The sequence below is a fragment of the Marmota monax genome, unplaced genomic scaffold, assembly GCF_021218885.2.
Source record: "Marmota monax isolate L192 unplaced genomic scaffold, Marmota_monax_Labrador192_F-V1.1 WCK01_AAM20220418_F8-fsc00001, whole genome shotgun sequence".
NCBI classification, from domain to species: domain Eukaryota; kingdom Metazoa; phylum Chordata; class Mammalia; order Rodentia; family Sciuridae; genus Marmota; species Marmota monax.
The window spans coordinates 4,084,036-4,108,509 of record NW_026693777.1 but is presented as its reverse complement, the minus strand read 5'-3'; the positions used below and the strand labels follow the sequence as shown (position 1 = coordinate 4,108,509).

At 33.2% G+C, this 24,474-nt stretch overlaps 1 protein-coding gene across 1 annotated transcript in view; it reads left to right on the top strand.

The window, feature by feature from the left end:
- Positions 1-24,474, top strand: part of Sec23a (SEC23 homolog A, COPII coat complex component) — a 52,427-nt gene that overhangs the window by 26,532 nt on the left and 1,421 nt on the right. The window contains exons 14-19 of the mRNA XM_046461396.2: positions 3,062-3,215; positions 8,180-8,257; positions 11,460-11,621; positions 13,923-14,009; positions 15,406-15,561; positions 17,358-17,423. Of these exons, the coding sequence (XP_046317352.1) occupies positions 3,062-3,215; positions 8,180-8,257; positions 11,460-11,621; positions 13,923-14,009; positions 15,406-15,561; positions 17,358-17,423 (703 nt within the window). The remainder of the gene's footprint in view (positions 1-3,061; positions 3,216-8,179; positions 8,258-11,459; positions 11,622-13,922; positions 14,010-15,405; positions 15,562-17,357; positions 17,424-24,474) is intronic.

Sequence of the window (24,474 nt, the reverse complement as noted above, 5' to 3'; positions counted from 1 at the left end):
AAATAAATATTAAAAAAATTCTCTCTCTCTCTCAAAAAAAAAAACTATTATAGGTCATAATTCCAAATTGGATTCCCATTTTGGGAGACACAAGTAGAAAGCGAACATTTACAATTAACAGCATTTTATTTTTTTCAAACCCACTTTGTTTATTGTAGGGGCAGTCAACCACTGAGCCACATTGATTGATAAGAACTGTAAGAGCAATTTTTAAAAAGTCCTGAGACCCATTCTTCAAAATATTTTTATTTACCTCATAACAATGAAAGAGGAGAGGGAAGAATCAAACATTTTTCTTTAATAGGCAGTAATATCTATATCTTTATATAAAATCTATATCTTTCTGTGTATCTATATACATATATAAATCAGTACATACATATATATATACATATATAAGTATGTATATACCTTATATGTAATGTACTGATTAGTAGCATTATTTTTCAGTGGATGATAAAATTCTTAACTATGTTTCTTTTCAAGTGTTATTAGTTATTTAATTCATTTTTCAGATCTTTGTTCAGCTTCTGTTTTGTGGTACTGTTAGAGGAGAGTGTGAATGCAAGAGACTTGAACATACTTGGTCTTTATATGATGGTGGAGGCTCACCATCATATGGGTCCATCTTTAAATAATCTATGCTAAAAGGCCAATTGTGTTTTTTTTTCTTCGAATTCTTTGGGAATGAATGCTTTTATTAAATATAAAAAATTGAATTACTAGGAAAATTAGATTTTAAAAAGCCACTCAAAACACAGTTCCTATTTTTTATTAGTAGATTCATTAGACATAAAATTATTTTGTTGAGTTGCTCAAAATTTTCTGAAATTTTTAGTTTGTATTCTTATCTCATGGGAAATGAGACCTGGTTCATATACCACACTTTGACTAGCACCCGTTAAGACCACACAAGGTAAAGTCTCTAGTAGTTAAGATTATAGGATAGTGTTTTGTGTAACATGGTTTTGTCTGATTGTATTGATGTAGGCAGAATCTTCAGAGGGGAATAGTTAGGCATAACATATGGGGAGGTGGCCAGTGCCAACTTAAGCTCAAGGGGGTTCTTCTTCCTGCTAAGGAGGGTGTAAGCTACCTAAGAAATTGGTCTAGAATATTTAATCAAGAACAAAAGAAAAAGTTGGAAAAGGTGGAGCCCTGTAGGTTCAGTCCACACAGGACCTGGAGTTAGACAATTAGAAAAAGGCTCCTGTGGTTTATTTAAGGTGGTACATCAAAGGCAGGGATAAGGTTTCAGGGGTGGAGTCTTTTCTTCATTTACTAGAAACATGACTTTAGAGGCCTGAGAAAATAATCATAGTTATCCTATTTTTTCCTAGAAAATAACTTGGATCTGGAAAGTTTGGCTTGAGACTAGTAAGAATCATTGTGAAGGGATATTGACAAAACAGGAGATTTTTACAGTGTCAGAAATCTTGGGTTTTCTGGGTGAAATTTTTCTTATAATTAACATGTTATAATTAGCATGTTTTCATTGTGTTTACTTGCTCTAATATATTTCTGTTGTTGAACCATTATATTTTTACAAGAAAAAAATGTCACTTTTATGGTTATCAGTTGGGAAAGTCTTCATTTAAACGATTTTGTTTTTAATTCTTTGATTATTTGAAAATAAATAATTAGTATTTAAGCTAAACTATTCATGTAGTCACTGTACATAAATTTCATTAAAAATAATTTTCAAAATTTTCAGTGCCCTTTTTTATTTATTCTCAGAAAACTAACAATAGAAGAAGAAGGGAGAAGAACTTTAAAGATTTTACTACCCAAATTCCCTTGGGATTGGTCTTATCTGTAAAATTGGTTCAACATTTATTTTCAGAAAGTTCATAAATATTGCCAGTCTTGCTCAAAGTGAGGTACTTTGGAACTAGGATCATCTGAAGTAATATAAAACTGCACCTTTGGGCTGGGGATGTGGCTCAAGCAGTAATGTGCTCGCCTGGCATGCATGGGGTGCTGGGTTCAATCCTCAGCACCACATAAAAATAAAATAAAGATGTTGTGTCCACCGAAAACTGAAAAATAAATATTGAAAAATTCTCTCTTTCTCTCTTTAAAAAAAAAAAAAACAAAAAACTGCACCTTTGAAATATCAAATAAACAAATATAAACAAAGATAGCCCAGCAATAGTTTTACTGAATTGGATTTATAGAACATGTGAATTTAATAAATTACTGCTATTTTATGCATAATATCAAATTAATCCCTCAGGTTGAAATTCTCATGTAACTTTTGATTTTAGTCAGTATACTAAAGTGGAGAGAAAAGAATATGAAGTAATTTTAATTATGTGATTTTTTTTTTAGCACTAATGATCAAAGGCTAATGAGAAAAAATTCTATTGTTTTCCAGTTTAGGCTTAGAGAAAATCTTTATTTTTATATTTCCATTTTTCTGCTTAATTCCCCCTTTGGTGGTACTAGGGAGTAAACCAGGGCCTGACACATGCTGTGAAAATGTTTTACCACTGAGCTATTTCCTAAGCCCCTTTTCTGCTTTTATAAAATTGAAGAAATAAAGTCCTAACATCTGATAAAGAGATTCGTGTATCTATGTGTATATGTATGTATATGTGTATATATATATACACACATACACATACATGTGTATACTATTATGTTTACTTGTGAAAATCTTACTGTTTTCAGGATTGTGGATATATGCATTTACGGTTTACTTTAGAGAATTTTTTTAGGTTTGGTTATATTTTTGTGAAAACAATGCTGCAGTGAAACAAGTATTAGTGATTTCTTTTTAAAAAATGTGGTAGGTCTGGGGATGTAGTTCAGTGATTGTGTGCTTGCCTAGCTTGTATGAAGTCCTGCATTCAATCCCTGGTATCACTGAAACAAAACAATTCAAACAACCAAAAAAAGCTTCTATCCCCCCTCCCCAAAGCTAATTTGTCTATGTAGTGTTGGAATTTGAAATATTGAAGTAGTTTTCTTCATTTTTCAAATTTAAATCTGTGTGGTGGCCAACTATGATGATGTGAATATAATTCAGTAACATTTCTGTACTTTCTTATTTCTTTAGCTGGGCAGATGCTCAAACTCAAATCCAAAACATCGCTGCATCTTTTGACCAGGAGGCAGCTGCCATTCTTATGGCCCGGCTAGCAATATATAGAGCAGAAACAGAGGAAGGACCAGATGTGCTCAGATGGCTGGACAGACAGCTCATTCGATTGGTAAATAAACATTGTGCTTCTCTAATAAACATATGTTTTCATTTGTAATATGTTTGCTGTATCTCCTTAAAAGTACTTAACAGTGACCCTGAAGTACTATATGAGGGATTCCTATTTAAATTACTGAGACAATACCATAGTAATGATAGTAAAATTCAGTAGTAACTTCCAGTAAAAGTGAATTCCTTTTTTTCCTTAACATGAAAGAATGGCAAGTATGTAACCTATATTTTTCTATTGATTTTAGTTGGTATGAAATTAGTTTGAAATTTAGTTAGGTATTACTGTAACTGCTCTTACTACTTTTTTTGTATATTCATTGTTAGTTTTATTTCTGTTTAATATTGAATGGAACTTCATATTGTAAATACATATTTTAAAAGTAAGTGAGGTATATATAAATTATACATATTAAATATAGAAATATAGACAAGTATCAATTACAAATTACATAGATTACAAATATATGCTAGAAAAATGATTGGTGTTGATTTACTTGATTTTGTAAACATACCAGGAACCCATTTCTCACATTGTGACCTAGAAGGCTTTATTTAATTAATTAATTAATTTAAACTTTTTATATATATATATATATATATATATAATATAAATATAAAATATATTTATGTATTATATACATTATATTTAATATATTTATTAATATATATAAATATATATATTTATTTTTTAAGTGTAAATGGACACAACACAATGCCTTTATTTTTATGTGTTGCTGAGGATCGAACCCGGATCCCACCCGTGCTAGGGGAGTGCTCTACTGCTGAGCCACAATCCCAGCCCCCTAGAAGACTTTATTAATGTTCTACTTTTACTCCTCTGGCCTGTCATTTCCTTGAAAGTACTTCTGCATTCACTCTTCAGCTTGAATACCCTATGGAGAGAGCTCTGTTAAGCTATTGAGTACAAGAGACAACTAATTTGCTTTTAAACTATCAAATAGGTTGTGCTTTATTTCATGTTTTAAAAATAGTCTTGAGTGAACTAGGCTTTGTTTAGTAAAGTTAGTCTCTCTCTCTTTTTTTTTTTGCAGTACTTGGGATAGAACCAGGACCTTTCACATGTTAGGCTAGTGCTCTACCACTGAGCTACATCCCAGCTCTTTTTTATTTTTTATTTTTGATACAGAGTTTGGCTGGGTTGCCCAGGCTGGCCTTGTTCTCCTGCTTCAGCCTCCTGAATAGCTAGAATTGTGGATGTATGCCACCACATCTAGCATTAGCTATTTTTTTTTCCACTTTCATCTTTATTTATAAAACATGTGAATTTAATAAATTATTTTATGCAAAATATCAGATTAATCCCTCAGACTGAAATTCTCACTCAACTTTTGGTTTTAGTCAATATATTAGTGTAGAGAGAAAAGAACACAAAGTAATTTTAATTATGTGATTTTTACAACTAAGGTTGAATTAAAGACCAAGGAGAAAAAAATTCTGTGAAGCATCTCTCTGTAGAAAACAGTGTTATGACAGTATTAGTGTATCTTTTTTTTTTTTTTTTAAAAAAAAAAAACCAGAGATTTAACTTCTCACAGAGTCAGCCATTGATGGGACACTATCAGTACAAATGCCAACACAGTTCCTCAGAGATGGATCTTTCATTCCAGATAGGAAGATAAATCATTAAATATATTTTGACCTTTATTTGTTTTGGGCAATAGAGAAGCTTATCTTTGCAGTAGCAAAATTTTCTGGAATTTTACTATCATTTAAAAACCTGCCATGACATTGGTGAAACCTGTGAACTTGTCATTCTGAATAGGGATATTGTTATTTTTTACCTTATTACACAAACTTCTTTAGCATTATGTGAAATGTCATCAATTCTTTGGCTAATACTGTTTTATAATGAAACCTGTGTTTTGGAGTGCTGAATATTGAACCCAAGGCCTTTTGAACACTAAGTACGTGTTATACCACTGAGCTACTCTCCCAACTCTCTAAAATGGAATTTTTTGATTTCCCAGATTGCAGTTTGTCCTAACATTTTATTTACTATTCTTTTACATGTTGGCATTGCTAGGTTCTTACCAATTCTTGTAAGACTGAGAAAAATGGGATAATTGCTAGAGTTGCCCTGTAGTCAGGGAAATGGAAAACTTCATAGTTTATAGTTTTGGTATATGAATCTGTGTAGCCTTTATAAACATCTTTATAACCACGTGTGTCAAGGAAGTTGTTGACTACATCAAAAACTTAAAAACTATATTTTACTTAGAAATCTCTCAGAATTTATTCTAAAATTACAATAGGATAAATGAAGATGCCAATAATGAGGGATTGATTGGTTAAGATAGTTATGGTGTATGTCAGTATTGAAATGCTAGTCAGGCATTAAAATTGAAGTAGTAATAAGAGTATTTAATGACATGAAAGAAATGCTGACAATTAAAGCAGAAATTTTTGGCATAAGTATCAGATACTTCCAACTCTGGGATTTTTTTTTTTTTTTTGGTACTGGGGATTGAACTCAGAGGTGTTCTATCACTAAGCTATTGTCCCAGCCCTTCTTTTTTTTTATTTTGAGACAGGGTCTTGCTAAATTGCTGAGGCTGGCCTGAAATTTGTAATCCTCCTGCCTCAGCCTCCTGAGTAGCTGGGATAACAGGCATGTTCCCACTCTGCCCAGCTCAATAATCCTTTGTTTCCCTCATTATTATAACATCAGGTTTGCCTAATACATTATTTTAACAGAATTTTAGACACATTTTGACAGGTGTATAGTTAATATAATGTGGCTGATAGTTCTGAATAATGCCTGACATACTGACTTTTTCACAAAATCTATTCAATATATTTGGTATTCTAGATCTTCTCAAGTATATATGATATTCTGTCATCACTATCCAGAAGTTTATGCAATGTTAGAAATGCACTATTACAGAACTGGCACCCACATGTAGCTAATCAACACTTGAAATTTGGCTAGTGCAATTGAGGAACTGACTTTCTAATTTTTATTTGATTTTAATTAATTTAAATTGCCACATGTAGCTAGTGGCTATCATTGGACAATGACGAGTTTATTAATTTGCCAGTGAAGCATTATGAGGGAAAATTAAGATAGCAATGCTCTTATTCTCAGATCTGGGTTTTTTTTTTTTTTTTCCAAGGATTAACTCTATTATAATGACTTCTTTCCTTCCTGCTTGCCTGCTTGGGATTGAACCCAGGGCCTCTCATATGATAGGCAAGTAGCTGGGTGTGGTGTTGCATGTCTGGAATCCCAGTGACTCTGGATGCTAAGGCAGGAAGAACACATGTTTGAGATCAGCCTCAGCAATTTAGCAAGACCCTCAGCAACTTAGAGAAACCCTCTCAAAATAAAAAAAGGACTGGTTTCCTCAGTGGTAAAGGGGCCTTGGGTTTAATTCCTAATGCCAAACAAAGCAGAACAAAAACATGATAGGCAAGTGCTCTGTAACTGAGCCTCCATCTATGACTTTTCTATCCTTGGATAACTCTGATTCTGAAATGGTTTTTCCTGGAAGCTAAAATTAGATTAAGCCATATATACCTTTTACTTTCTTTGTAGGGCACAAATAAATGATAGAGCTGAACATTCCAGGTAGCAAGAGTCCTGCACAACTTCTAGCAGTGAACCTTTTGTTACTTTTTGTTTATTACATTTTGCCTGTTGTTTTTGTCCTTAACTCATATGCAACTACTATGGTAAACATTTCCAGAAGATAGAACAGTTACATAAGTCTTAAAAACTTTTCAGTTATGGCATTTGCATGTGAATGGATGGAACTAGAGAACATCATAAGTGAAATAAGCCAGTTCCAAAAAACCAAAGGCCAAATGTTTTCTCTGATAAGAGAATGTTGATCCATGAATGGGGCGAAGGGTGGGGTGGGGTGGTAGGGAAGAATGAAGGAACTTTGGATTGTGCAGAGGGGAGGGGTGGGGCAATGGGGATTAGAAGGATGGTAGAATAAGACAGACATTATTACCCTATATACATGTATAATTGGTGTGATTCTGCACCAGGTACAGCCAGAGGAATGAGAAGTTATGCTCCATTTGTGAACAATGTGTCAAAATACATTCTATTCTCATGTATAAATAATTAGAACAAATTTAAAAAAAAGTAGAAGGGAGACCAGTAGAATAGAAGAAGGGGATCAGGAGGAGGGAGGGAGGGAGGGATGGGAAAGGGGAGGTACTGGGGAATGAAATTGATCAAATTATACTGTTTTATTGTGTGCACGTATGAATATATTATAACACCACCCCCCCCCCCCAAAAAAAAAAAAAACCTTTTCAGGGCAGAGACTTTTTACTCAAGAATAAGAAAAGTTATGATTTATTGAGTGCTTTAGTAAGTGCCAGTCATTGTGCTAGGCAGTTTTTCTTGTAGATAATCTTACTTAATTCCCTAGATGCCTTTTGTCATGTTATCATAGCCTACTTCTCTGTTGCCAATGTATGTCACTCTTTACATCTTCTAATTTCTGCCTTTCTTTATCAGATTTCCTGTTGGTCTTTCTGATTTTCTTTTCCTCACCTCTTCTTTCTTTATGGTATTTCTGATATATGAAATTTTGTACCAGCAATGTACTTTTATAGCTACTCTGGCATTTTGATAGGCATCTTTCCTTTAGTTGGCTAATATCTTTCTTGGTAAAGTGTTAGGGAATTTTTTTGGCCAGTGTCTAGGAGTTCTTTATTTATTAACAAAGATACTTAGTTAAACAAATCCAAATATTCTAGGGTGAGTTGTTACTATACTATTATTGTTTCTGAAATTCGAATGTTTTCTTTTTGTTGTAATCAATCTCTTGCTAAATGTATATGTAATATTCCAGTTTTATCCTATATCAAGTGTCTACCTCCTAAAATGTAGTAACTTCTTATAAATAGAATATATAGAGGCAACAAGTTTTGGCTCTGATAGCAGAAATTCATTACTAACACATTTTATTTTATTTTATTTAGTGTCAGAAATTTGGAGAGTATCACAAAGATGATCCAAGTTCCTTCAGATTTTCAGAAACTTTCTCTCTTTATCCACAGGTAAGTAGATAAAATTCTTCTCTTGCGTTGCCAGTAGCATTTTGTCTTACTTTTTTTTTTTTTTTTAATACCAGGGATTGAACCCATGGGTGCTTAATCTCTAAGCCATATCCCTAGCTTTTTTTTATTTTGAAACAGGGTCTCACTAAGTTGCTTAGGGCCTTCTGAAGTTGCTTAGGCTGGCTTTGAACTTGCAATTTTCCTACTTCAGCCTTCTGAGCTGCTAGGATTAAAGGCGTGTGTCACCATGCCCAGCTATTATTTATCTTTTATTACTCATCTCATAAGATCTATTTTTTTTGAAATATTTTTTTAGTTGTCAATGGACCTTTATTGATACATGGTGCTGAGAATGGAACCCAGTGCCTCACACATACTAGGCAAGTGATCTGCCACTGAGCTACAACCCCAGCCCCATAGGACCATTTTTATTGAGTTATTCTTTTGATTAGGTAACTTTTGGGATAGCTAAGTAATTAATACTATGCTGTGAGTATCGAATGAAAAGTCTATAGTGTTTTTATATTTTGCTCTTACAAATAGTCATTTATTTGTGGAATACAGATTTATAATGAAACCCTACTGTTACTTCAGTTGGGTGTAAGTGATTAGCTTTCCATCTGATATAACAGGTTCTAATTGCAGTGATACCACAAAGACTTTTTTTTTTTCTTTTTGTGTTGCTTGGGGTTGAACCCAGGGCCTGTGCATGCAAGGCAAACAGTCTACCAACTGAGCTATATCCCCACCCCCACCCCCCCCAAGAACTTTTTGTGAGGTAATTTTACCAATTACTTAGACTTACAGCATGTTATCATCACCTCAGAACCAGTTTTGTGGGCTATACCAGGTAAAGAAACTAACTTGATTTACCTTATGAACCTTTTCCACTGGGCATAGTGGAATCTGTCCCCTTATCTATAAACTCTATAGATATTATAGTTGTTTATATAATAAATAACAGAGAGAACATTTATTCAACTGGGTACTATAATGATGATGACCTGGATCCCACTTGAAGGAGTTTCAGTCTGAAGGGTAAAATTGGGGATGTACACCCAAACAACACAGAAGAAAAAGTGAGAAATGCTATGAAAGGCATATAGAATTTAAAGAAAACCTAAAGAAATTCTTTCAAATGAATGGTTTGATACATTTTTATAGAGGGTGACATTTCAGCTCAACTTAGAGGGATGATAGATATTGAGATACAGAAATTCAAGTTTTTGCCCTTAAAAACTTTGTGTAAAAGCTAGATCCTGGGGCTGGGGTTGTGGCTCAGTGGTAGAGTGCTTGCCTCACATATGTGAGGTACTGGATTCAATCCTCAGCACCACATAAAAATAACAGAGCAACAATCCATTGCTATGCCTAATTGTGTTAATAATGTTCTAGTCAAAATAAAACTAATTAAAAAGAAAAAAAAAGCTAGATCCTTTGTTGATTTGTGATCCAGAAACCCCATTTTTTTTTTTTTTTTTAAATAAAGGGAGACTTTTCTAAACTAATGAGGTTTTAGAGAATTAAGGAAAAAAACAGGATCTATTTGTCTTAAGGCATGCAAAGTCCTTTCTGAGGCCTTATCTTTGTGATTGAAAAAAAAAAGCAAAATGAATGTGGGTATTAGCATACTATATGTTAGACTGAGTTTTTCAGTTTCCTTTCTTCCTCTTTTGTCCTTACTCTAAGACTTCTCTTTGGAATTTTAGATGTTCAGAGTGATCCCACCAATCTCCTTTTTTCCCTTCTGCTGGAAGTAGGAAGCAGAAAACTCAGAAATATTTTTTCCTTAGGTTTTTCAAAACCTGAGGATCTTATATAAAGGTGCCAGAGGCACATGCATAGGCACACTCTGGGAATCCAGTGACTTAGTAGACTCAGGCAGAGGGATTTAGTGAGATCTTGTCTCAAAGTAAAAATTCAAAGGAATTAGGATGTAGCTCAATTAAGTACCCCTGGGTTCAAACCCCGGTACCAAGAATAAATAAATAAATAAATAAATAAATAAGATAGATAAAAGTGGCATACATTAAATTCAAGGGAAGTCTTTATCCCCAAAATATTTACCTAAGAATTTAGTAATTAGACATTCTTGTAAGTAAACAGGAATGATTCAAATGATAAGGGGTGAGAGAACCTCTCTATTGTATTATGGATCACTGAAAAAGATGATATATCATGAGCTTTGTAATGTTTTGAACAACCAATAAAAAAAAAAAAAAGAAAGAAAGGAAAAGGAAGGAGAATTTCACTGAGTGCTATGTGTTGGGAGAGAACTGTGAAGTAAGTTCCAAGCAGGAGGAACATGCAGGCACTTAGGACCTCAGGACTGAAAGAATTTAAGAGACATGATGAAAGACAAGTGGGAGTACTTTGGGGCTGATCCTGCTGATTTTAGGAAAGATCTAGTAGAGATAGCTGTTCTTTATTTAGGCCTGCCTCTCTCCTTTTTTAAAAAAATCTGTTTTATTTGAGGAGGAGGAAGTAAAAGAAGAAAGAAGCTGTAAAACAAAGTCTGGAGGATGTTTCCTAGGCATGGGGAAGACCTAAATATTAGATAACACTATGGGTATAGATAAAGTTTTTTTCTCTTTTTGAAACTAATGCAGACTCTTCCTAGCCCAAATTTTTAGATGCATGTCAAAAATAAAAAGTATTTTAATCTACTTTTGTTTTTTTTTGAGAGCCTTTTGATGTAGTAATGAAAAAATCCAGAGTTGTGGTCAGAGGGATGAGGGATAAAAACAGAGAATGCTGGGACTAGGGTTGTGGCTCAGTGGTAGAACACTTGCCTAGCATGTGTGAGGCACTGTATTCGATTCTTAGCACTGCATATAAATAAATAAAATAACATCCATTGACAGCTAAAAATATATATATGTTAAAAAAACAAAAAAATAACAACAGAGAAGCTGATAAAACACTACCTGGTATCAGCTTCAGAAGAATAGATTTGAACAAGAAGTTTTTTTCCTACTTTTATATTTTGGAGTTACCTCTCATTTAATTTTTTTTCTTTTCATAGAATTATATTTTCAAGCAGCTGATAAATAGCATGAATTTCTGAGGAATATTGTTTAGAATGTTCTCAACATAAATTGTTTATTGTATTGTTTATAGTTGTAATCAAATGCTTTTCTTGATTGTAAACTGCTGTCCTGATATTAAAATCAGTAACAATATCTCATATTTTATTTTACAGTTTATGTTTCATTTAAGACGATCTCCTTTCTTGCAAGTTTTTAACAATAGTCCCGATGAAAGTTCGTATTATCGTCATCATTTTATGCGTCAAGATCTGACCCAGTCTCTAATCATGATTCAGCCTATTCTGTATGCATATTCTTTTAGTGGACCACCAGAGGTAGGAGGAACACACACACAAATGTTCATTGGTCTTACTACTGTGATGTTTGGCATTAAAATAGAACAGTTAATTTAAAAATATATATATAATTATTATATACAAGAATTGAATCACTTATTCACTTAAAAATATTTATGAGAGCTTTTTTTATACTAGATATCTTGGTAAGTATAGTGAGAGATCATTAAAAATAATATAAAAATATTGTAGAAGAGACTTTTAGATTATTTTGTCTGACCATTTGGTTGATCAAATCCTGTAACACCTATGATTATTCTTTTTTTTGGTACCAGGAATTGAACCCATGGGTGTTTAACCACTGAGCCACATCTCCAACCTGTATTGTGTTTTATTTTGAGAAAGGGTCTTGCTAAGTTGCTTAGGGCCATGCTAAGTTGCTGAGGCTAGCTTTGAACTTGTGATCCTCCTTCCTCAGCCTCCCGAGCTGCTGGGATTTAGGTGTGTGTAACCATTCCTGGCCTATGATTATACTTCATATCTTTAACAATGTTCAGATGTGATTGTGATTCTGTAGTACTCAGCTGATTTCAAAATTTAGTGTCAGATAGTTACAGTATTCTGTCTAAACATAGTCTCATTTTCCTTTGGTCCTTTGAGAACATAAGATACAGTTGCTATATTTAAGACATACTTAGAAGAATGATGGCTTAACTTCCTTGTCAAACTGTTCCATTTACTTTAACCTGTTATCAGTGAACAGTTTTTCTGTTCTATATTCTGAATTGTCTGTTTTACCACTTATAAAAATTTGTAATGACTGTATTTGAAAGTAATACTTGAAGAAGGATCAGTATATAGAGAATATTTGTGATTTCTATTTGTTAGTGATCCTTCATGATACCTCATGTCTTATAAAATAGTAGGAAATGTTTTATTTTGTTAGTGTAATTTTTAAATAATTTGTCAAATAGTTTCTACTAGGAAAATACATTTTAAAAATACGTTGGTTTGGCTATGTATTTTAATTTTGTAACTCTTTGAATCAAAAAAATAAGTTTTATAAGTAACTTCTTATTTCAGAGTAATGTATATAAACTGTAGACACTGGGAAAAATGTAGAATAGTGTTTAGAAGAAAATTGAATCCCACCATCCCTAGTCCCTGCTCCTATCAAATTCCAACCATTTCATTTAATACATGAATCCCATTAACCTCATTTTCCTAAGGCTTTGCTTTTGAAATTATTTCTTTCTCTCCTGCATCACCACTTTTGTGTCCATCTGTATCATTCTCATTAACCTAGAAACTTTAACAGCAGTCAGGTTGAAAAAGAAAACTATCAAAACCCTCATCCTTTCCTTACATTTTCTTTAATTATCATCAATTTCTCTGCTCACAATTAAATTCAAAAAAGTTATTTATTGTCTACACTTTCTCACTTGACATTCATCACATGTCATACATTTCCCACTTTATAATATACGGGTTGAACATGTCATATATTCTGTTTTTGTCCCTAACATTATATTAAAATGGCTCTTATCAAGACCACCATTATTCCACAACTTGTTTCAACAAGCTATTCACAGTATTTGCTAATAAGGACTCTCTTCTCAAAAACCTTATGCTTTAGTCTTTTCTGACTCCTACTGTTCTCACCTGGTATTCCCCTACTCATGAAGGTCCCTTTAAGACTTGTAAATATTGGCATGCTTATAGGCTCAATCTTTTGTTTTCCTTATCTTCTCCCCTCTCTAGGTGATGCATTCTAATCCCATGGTTTTAATTACCATCTTTGGGCATATGATACCCAAATTTATATCATCAGTTTGGTCCACTCCTTTTTATTCATATATGGAAATTTGCTCTATCCCAAGCCTTTCTCATTTCATTTATTGCTGCCACTATTAAGCTTAAGAGTTATCCTTGATTTCTTCTTGACTCTATTTTTTGTTACCTCAGTTTGTAAAGATATCTTAGAAAATTAAATTAAAATACACTGCAAGAATTTTTTTTTAATACTAAGAGATTTTAAGTAATAAAAATTTCAGAATCAAAAACTATTCTGGAGCTGAGTATAGTGCTACATGCCTGTAATACCAGCAACTTGGGATGCTGAGGCAGGAGAATAGCAAGTTCGAGGCCAACTTGGGCAACTTAGTGAGACCCTTCCTCAAAATAAAAAATTTTAAGCAGGGCTGGAGGTGTAGATCAGTGGTAGAATGCTCCTGGATTAAACCACCAGTTCCACAATTAAAAAGAAAATCCTGGAAAGATCCATTTTGTATCTTTAAGTAGTTAATTTTTTTGTAACTCTGATTGTTTTCTCCATGTTAGCCGGTTCTTCTTGATAGCAGCAGCATTCTTGCAGATCGTATTCTTCTCATGGACACATTCTTCCAGATTTTGATTTATCATGGTGAGGTAAGATCCTGTAGCCATTTAAGGCTATGCATGTAAAGTCTTTTTTACTCAAGGAAGGTTTTTAACTCCTGTATTAATATAGCTAGTGTTCATCTCTGATAATAAACTTTGATTTCCCTGTTTATAAAATACAGGTTGAGCATGCCTAATCCAAAACTCCAAATCTGAAATACTCCAAAATCTGATACTTTGCACACTGACATGAGTCAAGTAGAAAATTCCACTATGAAACTTTGTGTCATGCTCAAAGTTATTAAAAATATTATGGAAAAACTACCTTCAGATTGTATCTGTAATAACTATATAATACATAATGAATTTTTGTTTAGATTGGGCTTCCACCCCCAAGATATTTCATTATGTGTATGCATTTAAATGTATTTAAAAATCTGAAAAAAAATCTGAAGTCCATAACACTTCTGGTTCCAAGGATCTCAAATAAGGAATGCTCAACCTGTGTGTATATAATGTGATTCTTCTTAATTTAGGTTTTTAGGTTTCAATCACAATTGACCCTCCTCTGTTTTTTTTGTTGTTCTCATTTGTCTATACATGTTTGTACAAATAGATTTTATACAAATCAAGTGCTGTGAATGTAAAAACATTGACATGTGCATAGATAGATGAGATTTTTGGGTTGTACCTTGAAGAGAGGATAAAAGCCAGCCTTTGTCAGGAGACAAATTTTTTTTTTTCATTATTTCATGTGATCATTATAAGTTATTTTAAAAAGTGTCTCACATGATCTTGAAAAGTTCATTTAAGGCATAAATGAATTAAAATTTATAACTTAATTGGAATGGTAAATGATTGAAAAGAGTAGAATATTTGAGAAACCATTAAGCTTTAACTCAGGTATTTAGCAGAACTCTATTCTTACTGAATTTATCCAGCCAATATTTAAGTACATCCACTGTATAAAAAAGTAGCATACTCTGGATGTTTAGAAGAGATCGATTTTTCACAGACCTGCGCTCAAGCTTATAGTCTAGTATTTTAGTAACTTATACAGATTTATCTTTAAATTTTCTTTAATTGTAAATTATTTTAGATTTGCATTGGAATAGTAAAGATGTTACTAAAAATATCCTTTTAAGTAATACTCTAGAACTTTAAAAGTTTTATTCATTATTATTATTTGATTATTTTTAATTGATTCCACTCACATCTCATAAACTTTTATTTTGTTTTTCTTTTAAAGGAGAAGAAATCTCCTAATTTTTTGTTTACCTAAGAATATTTTATCTACTGAAATTAGTATTTTTAACTTTAAAAAATTGAGATAAATGGAATACTTTTCTGTCACTTTCTGAATATTATTTCCTTTGAAAAAAATCATAAGATTTTTAGATGGGCAAGAAATTTAAAGTAATTCCTTCAATTGTTTTAAAACTAGACTATAGCACAGTGGCGGAAGTCAGGATACCAAGACATGCCAGAATACGAAAATTTCCGTCACCTTCTGCAAGCCCCAGTAGATGATGCACAGGAGATCCTTCACTCCAGATTTCCAATGCCAAGATATATTGACACTGAACATGGGGGCAGCCAGGTAAGTAGTGTAATTTTTTTGTGTGGTTGTTGATAGGTTTGCAATGAGGTATAGTTACTTGTTTTATGACTAGTTTGAATAGATTGCTTTACAAGACAGAAAGGGGAGAAGACAGGAATGCTTTTGCAGTAACTTTGAGAGCAAAGCATTAAGATGATTGACCAGTTGCCTAAAGCTACCAGTTTTCTCCATCTTCTGTTTCCAGTTCAGCTCTCATAACAAAGTTAGGATGGCATTGCAGTGGTTATGTCAGCTTTAGTTGAGCTGACATATGTGAACAATATATGAACAGCTGGGGAAATAATTTAGTGTACCTTTCTAAAAACTGTAATTTTACTGATAAAGTCTATGAATATGAAGTTTGTGTTAACTTACTTTTTCATTTTTCTCATTCTGTCATTCCAGTTTCTAGAAAATAAATTGTCAATTTAAAGGAAAGTTTTGTGGTATTAAAAGAAACTGTGGTTTTTTGAACTGTGAGGATTAAATAAAATATATATGCATATGCCTGTCTCATTTGATCCCTTCAGAAGGCTAGATTAGATGCCTTAGCATACCTACATTTATAAAACAGTTCTTATTTCTTCCTTGTGATTCCGTTTTGAGTTATAATAAATTTCTGGGCATGGTGGTGCATGGTGCTGATAATTCCAGCTTCAGGGAGGTTGAGGCAGGTGATTCCATAAGACAAGTTCAAGGCCAACTGTGGCAACTTAAATCCTATTTCAAAATAAAATAAAAAGGACTGAGAATGTATCCCAATGGTAAAGCACTCTGAATTCAATCCCCATTACTAAAGAAAAGAAGAGTTATGATAAATTAATTTTAAGTTATTATAAGTTTGTGTCATTACTCCTTAAAGGCAGGGATTATGCTTTGTTTATCGCTGTAACCCCAGCATGTAGCAAGTATTACAAAAAAGGTAGCAGATATCAGTAACAATTATTATCAGAGATGATAACAATTATTGTTAGTGTTTTACTGTATTTATAGTAGGAATTATCAGGTATTGAGAATTTGCAAAGCAATTTACACTCCTTATAAGATCTTTATAAGAATTCTGTTGTAATATCCATTTTTATAGGAGACTTTGGTTACTTGTGGTCAAGGAAATGGTAAATGGAGGATCTGGGGTTTGAATTCTGGAGTTCTGGGCCAGTTTAAGGGCCAATGCTCTTGACTGTAATATGTGAATACTTAAAGAATAGAAAGAGATTTTTGAAATTTAAAAGATATGACTGCCCATGTTCTAGTCTCATTGATATCTCACTATGCATATTACTACTTTCCTCTTCTGTTCTGATTTTTTTCATGATGTAAACCATAGTGGGAAGATGGGTAAAACGTTGGGTAAGTTGTCTCATAGAATCACCTGTGATTTAAAAAAGTTTGAAAATCATTTTTTAAAGAATACAAGATTTTCTTGTTTTTAATTTGTATTATTATTTGGGATTTTGAATTTCCGAAACTGTTACAGAGCAAGCATTTGGTGATTTTATACTAACCTTGTCATAAATGTTGTACACACAATTTTTATATGCTGAGTTTTTGACACAACAATTTGTTATAGAGATTATAAATGTATGATTTAGAGAAGTGGATATATTTATTATTTATATATAACATAGTAGCCTACACATTTTAAAATTTAGTTAATCTTTTTAAATGTTACATTTTAATAAAGTTAATTTTACCAACATATTAAATAAAATTGGCTTTAGATGGCATAATGTATTTATTCAGCTTATATTTACTTAAGCTATTTCTGATGGATAATATTATTCTTTGTTTTTAAGGCTCGTTTCCTGCTTTCAAAAGTCAACCCTTCACAGACTCATAATAATATGTATGCCTGGGGGCAGGTAAGTATAAATGGCAGTCTTGGAAATTATTTCTTTATGTAGTCATAGTTTGTTATTTTAGTTTGATGAAAGCTTCATTTTTTTTCTCTGTGTATTTAGTGATGATTTCTGTTGAAAAAGTAATAAAAAAATAGAATTAGTATTTGATGACACAATAAAAAAAATAAATAAATGATCCTATCTAATAGGCAGAATCCTTTCATATTTCAGTTCAATATCACACCAACAAGCCAAAAAGCAATAAAGTACGAAAGCTAGGAAGTAATAATTGAAGCTTAATGTGAAGCCATGAACCACAAAAAGCCACCCTAAGCCAGGAGAGGCCAGGGATTATACTTGAGTAGGAGAGTCAGGAAGCCTAGGAACTATTCTTGACATATTTTAACTTTGTAGAAGTCTATCTCTTGACATAATATGTCAGTATTTATTCAGTGTCCAATAAGGGCAGGACTCTGTATTGGTACTTCAGGGTATGTGATTGCTATCTCTGTCTGCCTTAAAAGAGTTTTTGTAGTCAGGTATTAGAGATAAGACACATGCCTCAGTAAAGTACAGGCAGAATATGGTAAATGTGCCTTTAGAAAAATATAAAGTAATACAATGGGTAGAAGAGGAAGAGGAGAAGAAGTCATGTGGTGGCAGCAGGAAAGGGTGGGTGATCAGAAAACAGTTCAGGGAAAAGGGATGTTTAATTTAGAGAATAATTATAATTTCAATATGTGGAAACTATGAGGAAGGGAATTCTATTTAAAGATAGTATGGACTAAAATAATAGAGTATGTGTAGAGATGAATAGTAGAACACAAAATTGGAAATGTATTGTGTGACCAAATTGTAGAGGATCTTGAATGCCAGGTTGAAGACCTTGTTTGGTAAGCAGTAGAAAGTTGTTGAAGTTTTTGGACAAAGGGGCAAATTTGAGTCCTATTGTGGTTGAAACTTAAAAAATGGGAGCAGTCTGTCAGTTGAAACTGTATTTATTGAAATAATTCAAGTGATGGGGCATAAAGATGATATTTCAAAGATGGACTCAATGGAACTTGATTGGAAATTGTAGGAAAGTAGCTATACACAAAAATCTAAATTCTGATTGGATCTTGAGCTAGGGAGATAACAATTATAAGGATTATAATTGGGAGGATTTTTGATATTGGAATATAGACTATATCAGATAATTAGACAATATTATTAATTTTTTTGAGTATGATAATAGTGTTGTGGTATATAGGAGTTTGTTGATGATCTTGGGAGATACATGCTGACTTATTAAGGAGTCAAACGTTATGATGTCTTCAACTTGCAGAAATGAGTCAACAAAAAGAAGTAAAAAGAAAAGGAAAAATGTCTAAAATATATAGAAACAAAGCAAATGTGGCAAAATGCTAATCAGTGAAATTAGGTATATTATATACATCCTTCTCAACTTTTCTGTAGGTTTGAATTTTTAAAATATAAGAAATTAAGGGAAAACAAGGGGTTTTGAGCCTAGGTATCTAGGAAAACGTGTACTAGTAAGTGGGAGTTGGATGGAGAGAAAATGTTTGATTCTAGACACTGAGTTTGAGATGTCATCTAGATGACCAATATATTGGGTAAGTTGTTGGAAATTTTGATTTGTGGCGAGGCAAGGATATGAAGGCTGATTCTGGACAGGTGATACTTAAAGTCATTACAGTAAATGCTTATCTGAGAGTAGAAAATGAGACAAAGCACAATGAGACAAAACCTGGAGCAAGTACATGTGATAGGAGTATTTATAAATAATCAGAGGTAGAAGGAGATTGAAAAGAATCCTTTGTCATAAAGGGAAGAACTTTAAGGAAGAAGAAGAGGGTAATGGGCACTGAAATGCTACAGGCAATTGAAGGAAAATACAAGGGTTTGATAAGGAAGTCATTTGTAGCCTTCAGTAGACAGTTTTAATATAGTGTTTGGATAGAAAAGAAATCATAAGGAAAATAGATTACAAAACAGATTAGAGTGGGTGGTAAAAAGGTAGAAATTATAAGTATAAATGATCCTTTCATATATTTAGCCTGAGGGTAAATGGAAGGATTATTGTTATTAGTGTAAGAACACAGAATTTATTTGTAGACGAAGGTGACAATCTGGGGATGAAAAAAAAAAAAGACAGATTTAAGATATAATCACAAGCACTATAGGCTGGTTAAGCATTGGTAAGGAGGCAGGACATTTATTTTTGCCAAAGAAAAAGGTGAGAGGAAGGGTGAAGATAGATTTTTGAAGTGGAGAGAAAATTCACATAACTTCCTGTTTCTTTTCAGATTATTTGCTAAAGTGAGACAGACGGGGTTAAGGACTAGAAAAAAGGAAAGATTAAAAACAATTGTGAAGAATAGAAGACAACAGGATAAAAAAGGTCTTTCACAGCAGTGGCGAGGGCCCATTTTATTTACTAATAATTTCTAACAAGCTCCCATCATGTTCTTTAACCATACTTTGTAGTTTAGGCAGTGTATTAAAGATGAAAGATTTTGGGTGTTTGAGGATGAAGAAGAGAAAAGGAGGTAGAATTTTTAGAGCAATGTTAATTGAGTAACAATAGGGTCCCATCTGGGTAGAAGACAAATGATGCCATAATTGGGTTAGGGCCCTTTGAGTATAGAGTTGTCTCAAAAATTTTTCCTTGATTTCTTTACGTTCACTGTTTCTTTTGGTGATTGCTTGCACTCTTACAGTGGAAGCAATCATTTGTCTCATTTTCTACTCTCAGCTTTTACGTGAAGGCTTACTTGCCAATTTCCATCTTTTGTTTAGCTTCACACTGAGCTGTAGACTTTAATTTTTTGAACTGCTTACTTGAATTTCCTGTAGATATTTCACAAGCAGAATGTCCCAACTTTACCTTTCTTTTTAAACTATCTTGTTCTTCCTGATTTCCTGTTTTTAACAGAAGGCCTCACTATTCCCTGAATTCCCAAGGCTTCAAACTTTAGTCATTTATCCTTTCTGCCCCTAATCACTAGGATTATAAGTGTGTGCCACCTGGCCTGGCTTTGCCCTATTTCTTCTATCCATTTTCAATCTCCATATCATTATCCAAAGTCAGGTAGTGGTTACTTTTCACATGGACTGTTGGAATTCCCTACTAACTGGTTTTAGTGCTTCAGCTTTTTTCCTCCATTTTGTCAGTGGCCAGTTAGTCTCCTTAATGTAGTAGTTCTGAACATTAGCTCTAAAATTCTCAATAATTCCATATTAAATTACATAAGAACCCTTTGTATTGTCACTGAGAGCCTTTCTGGTATTACCCACATTATCTTTTTCCACTGTTAGCCACCACCACTGAGGTCTGTTAGCCAGACTTCTACTTTTTTTTTTTTTTTTTGGCAGTACTGGGGATTATACTCAGTGGTGTTTTACAAGCTACATCCCCAGCGCTTTTAATTTTTTATTTAGAGAACAGGGTCTTACTAACTTGCCAAGGCTGGCTTGAATTTGTAATCCTCCTGCCTTAGTTCTGAGTTGTATTATAGGTGTGCCAGCATTATGCCTGAATTTTGACTCTACTTTGAATATAATGAACATGTTCTTATCTCTTTGTGATTTTTGTCCTCATCACCATTTAGACACATCACATTCATTCCTCCAAGCTCAGTTCATAGTTCACTCCATGAAACCTTTTATATGATTGTATAACTGGATTTGTGTAATATCCTTGCCCCATCATCCCTTTTTCCCATTTGTTTCCTATTGCACTTATTTCAAAACATGGTAGAGTATAAATTACTCAAGGGCAACAATTCTGTTATTTTCATTTTTAACTTCCCCTGGTACCTTAAACATAGTACATATTGAATATGATAGATTTGTACAGAAGAGTAGAGATGGGAGTGTGGGAGATCTGAGGAGATGGTTAGCAGTTAATGAGATTTTGTAGTATAGATGAATAAGTTAAATTTAAGGTCTAAAGGTCTTGAAATTTGGGGGAGATTTGTATAACAGGCGAAGGACCATAATCTTGGAAGTATGGAAAGGGTCGGATCACATATGAAAAAAAAAATTTATGCCCAAATAATGCATATACGTATATAACCTCAGTATCACTTCACTCTGCTTCTTTGCTGGGGGAACAAAAAGCCAGATGTAATAATATGGTATAGAAATTTGGAGTACACAGTATGCCACGAATCAGCTTTTCCATTATACTTAACTCTGGCAACTGAGTTTTGGTTTTAGTTCTGAGTTTCATAAGGGGAATTCAGATATAGTCCAAAGAAGAAAATTCCAAGAGGACGGAAAAGTAGCACCAATAAATAAAGTCCAAGGAAATAACAGTTGATCAGTATGGAGAAAGAGAGGTTAAGGAAACTTTAAAACAGTATTTGTGAGGGTTCGCACATCTAATGTCCACAAGAGCCAGGTGAGTAACAAAGTGGCTGGATGTAAAAAAAAAAAAAAAAAAACCCTGATGCTCAGTGTTAAGAAGCAATACTTAGGAGTGGGGTGGTCTATGGCAAACTAAGGTTTGTGGAAAGAATACACATTTTTTCTTTAAAGGAGATAGTTGCTTTCCCCCATCCTTATTATCATTCACATAATTCAGTTAAAAAAAAAGTGGGAGTCTACACTTTGCAGACCAAATAAAATATACTCTATATAGCTGGATTTTTCATACAAAAGTATGGTTTAGTCCATGGAACTAAATAATTCATGAAAATGATGACTTCTCATTTCTATTTTTTTCTGAGTTAAATTACAACATGGAGATATACTTTTGGTAGACTTTTTTTTTTTTGTACTAGAGATTGAACCTAGGGGTTCTTAACCACTGAGCTACATCCCCAGCCCTTTTTATTTTTTCTCTTGAGCCAGGGTCTTGCTAAGTTGCTTAGGGCCTCGTGAAGTTGCTGAGGCTGGCTTTGAATTCATGATCCCTAAGTGAAATCCAGAGTTGCTGGGATTACATGCATGCGCTGTTTTGGTAAACTCTTAATAAAGGAAAGAACTTGTCCAATTAAACATGGAAAAGCATCATTCTGAAATCGTAATGAGAATGTAGATTTTGCCAGTTGCCCAAGTTTTCTTTGTCTGCAATTTCTTGTCTACAGAGTTTTAATAATAGCTCTTGCTTGCTGTACTCTATAAATATTAGCTATTAGTTTTCAGTGTTAATCATTGGGAAAAAGTCTTTCCCTAAAGATATTTAACATAGGAAAGAAAGCTTAATTTCAACTTTTAAGTTTAATTAATGCTATCTGAAAGTAGGGCATTTAGAAGCATAAACAAGAGCCTTCACGTCTTCCTTGACCTATAATTTTTATAAGAGAAATTGTTAGTATTTTAATAATCATAAGTTGAGCAGTAGTATGTTTTAGTCACAGTGCTTTAGGTTTTCATCTCCTTTACCCCGTTTGAATTATGAAAAACTTTTCAGAAGAGGAAATTGAAATATCATAGTTTTCTTTTTGTCAGAAATCGAGAACCTAGTGATAAGTATTATATGTGAATGTCCTGAAGAGGGCACCACTGCAATACTGCTTTCTGTGGCATTCGGGACCTCTATTGGTGTAATGCTTCATATGCTAAATGTTGTAAAGCTTGGATCTTTTTGTAATTTTAAAGAGGAAAAAAGACCCATTTGAAAAATGAGCTAACTACTGATTTTTGATATAATTTGAATTTAGCCTTAGTTTTTATAATTTCAAATAGGATCTCTGCAGTGTATAAATTAGGCAATCTGTATCTTTTATCTTGAATGGAAGAAATAGATCTAGAATTGGGTGAATTGAGGTGAAAAACATTTAAAAAAAAATCATAGGAAGAGAACAAGCAAGAGCCACCAGGTGATTATTAGTTTGGGTCACATTTTAGGGGCTTCTGATAACTCTGAATGTAGAAGAAGGAAAAATGTTTTTGTGGATACGAAGTAATAGCTTTTTCAAATGAAGTAATGGTGAAAATAGCTAAAACACTTTTGTATATTGTATGGCACAGATTTTTCTGTTTGCTTTATACTACTTCACTCATTGAATCTTTTCAAGAGCTGCTTGAGATAGACCCTGTTATCCTTATTTGATAAATGTGGAAACTAAGACAGGTCAAATCACCTCCTCAAAGTCACATGAATACTAAGTGGCAGAACCAGAATTTCAGCTCAGGCATCCTGGCTCCAAGTTCTGTGCCCATAAGCTCAGCACTTTAATCCCTCCCTTCATTGCCAAGTTTCTCAAGTTCTTATAAATTAACATGACTTATTCAGAAGAGGTAATAACATGTCTGCGGCTTTGCCAGGCTAGACCCACAGGAGCTATAAATTCATATCTAACATTTGCCACTATCTTGCTGATCTCCTCTGAAATTACTTTGTGTTAGACTCTTTCCATTTATTAATAAATGGAATTTGAGTATGAGAAGAATATTTCTAAAAATTCAGATATAAAATCCACAAATACTTTCTCTTACAGTAAAATTTCATTGTTAATGGATTAGGTTTTCAAGGTCATTTTGTCAGTACAGTTTTTGTTAAAATAGATATTAAGAATTTTGGGGGCTGGGGTTGTGGCTCAGTGGCAGAGCGCTTGCCTTGCACGTGTGAGGCACTGAGTTCGATCCTCAGCACCACATAAAAATAAACAAATACCAAAAATAAATAAATAAATAAACAAATAAATAAATAAGAGAATTTTGGTAATTCTGGTTAATTTCTTGAAACTTACAGAAATCAATTCAATGACTTGAAAACTTAGTAAGCATAGTTTATTTTAAAAATGATGCCGTGAATTTGCTTCCTTTTAACTAGTGTTTCTGTTAAAATGCCAGGGATAGGGGTTCTGGAGGTCAGGCTGTTTTAAAGCCCTAATCCTCTAATCACCTCTCTGTCCTCTTGATAACCAGTCTCCATCCTGAGACCTCTCATTTTCTAGCATAAACTCAGATGTGATGGGAATAGCCCATCACAAAGACAATTAGGAAATTTTGAGGACTTAGATAAGAATTTCCCTCTCAGAAACCAGGAGCATAGGCATTCTTCTGCTTAAAATGATTCCCTTGTCTATTTTAAACATTTTCTTATACAGTCCAAGGTATC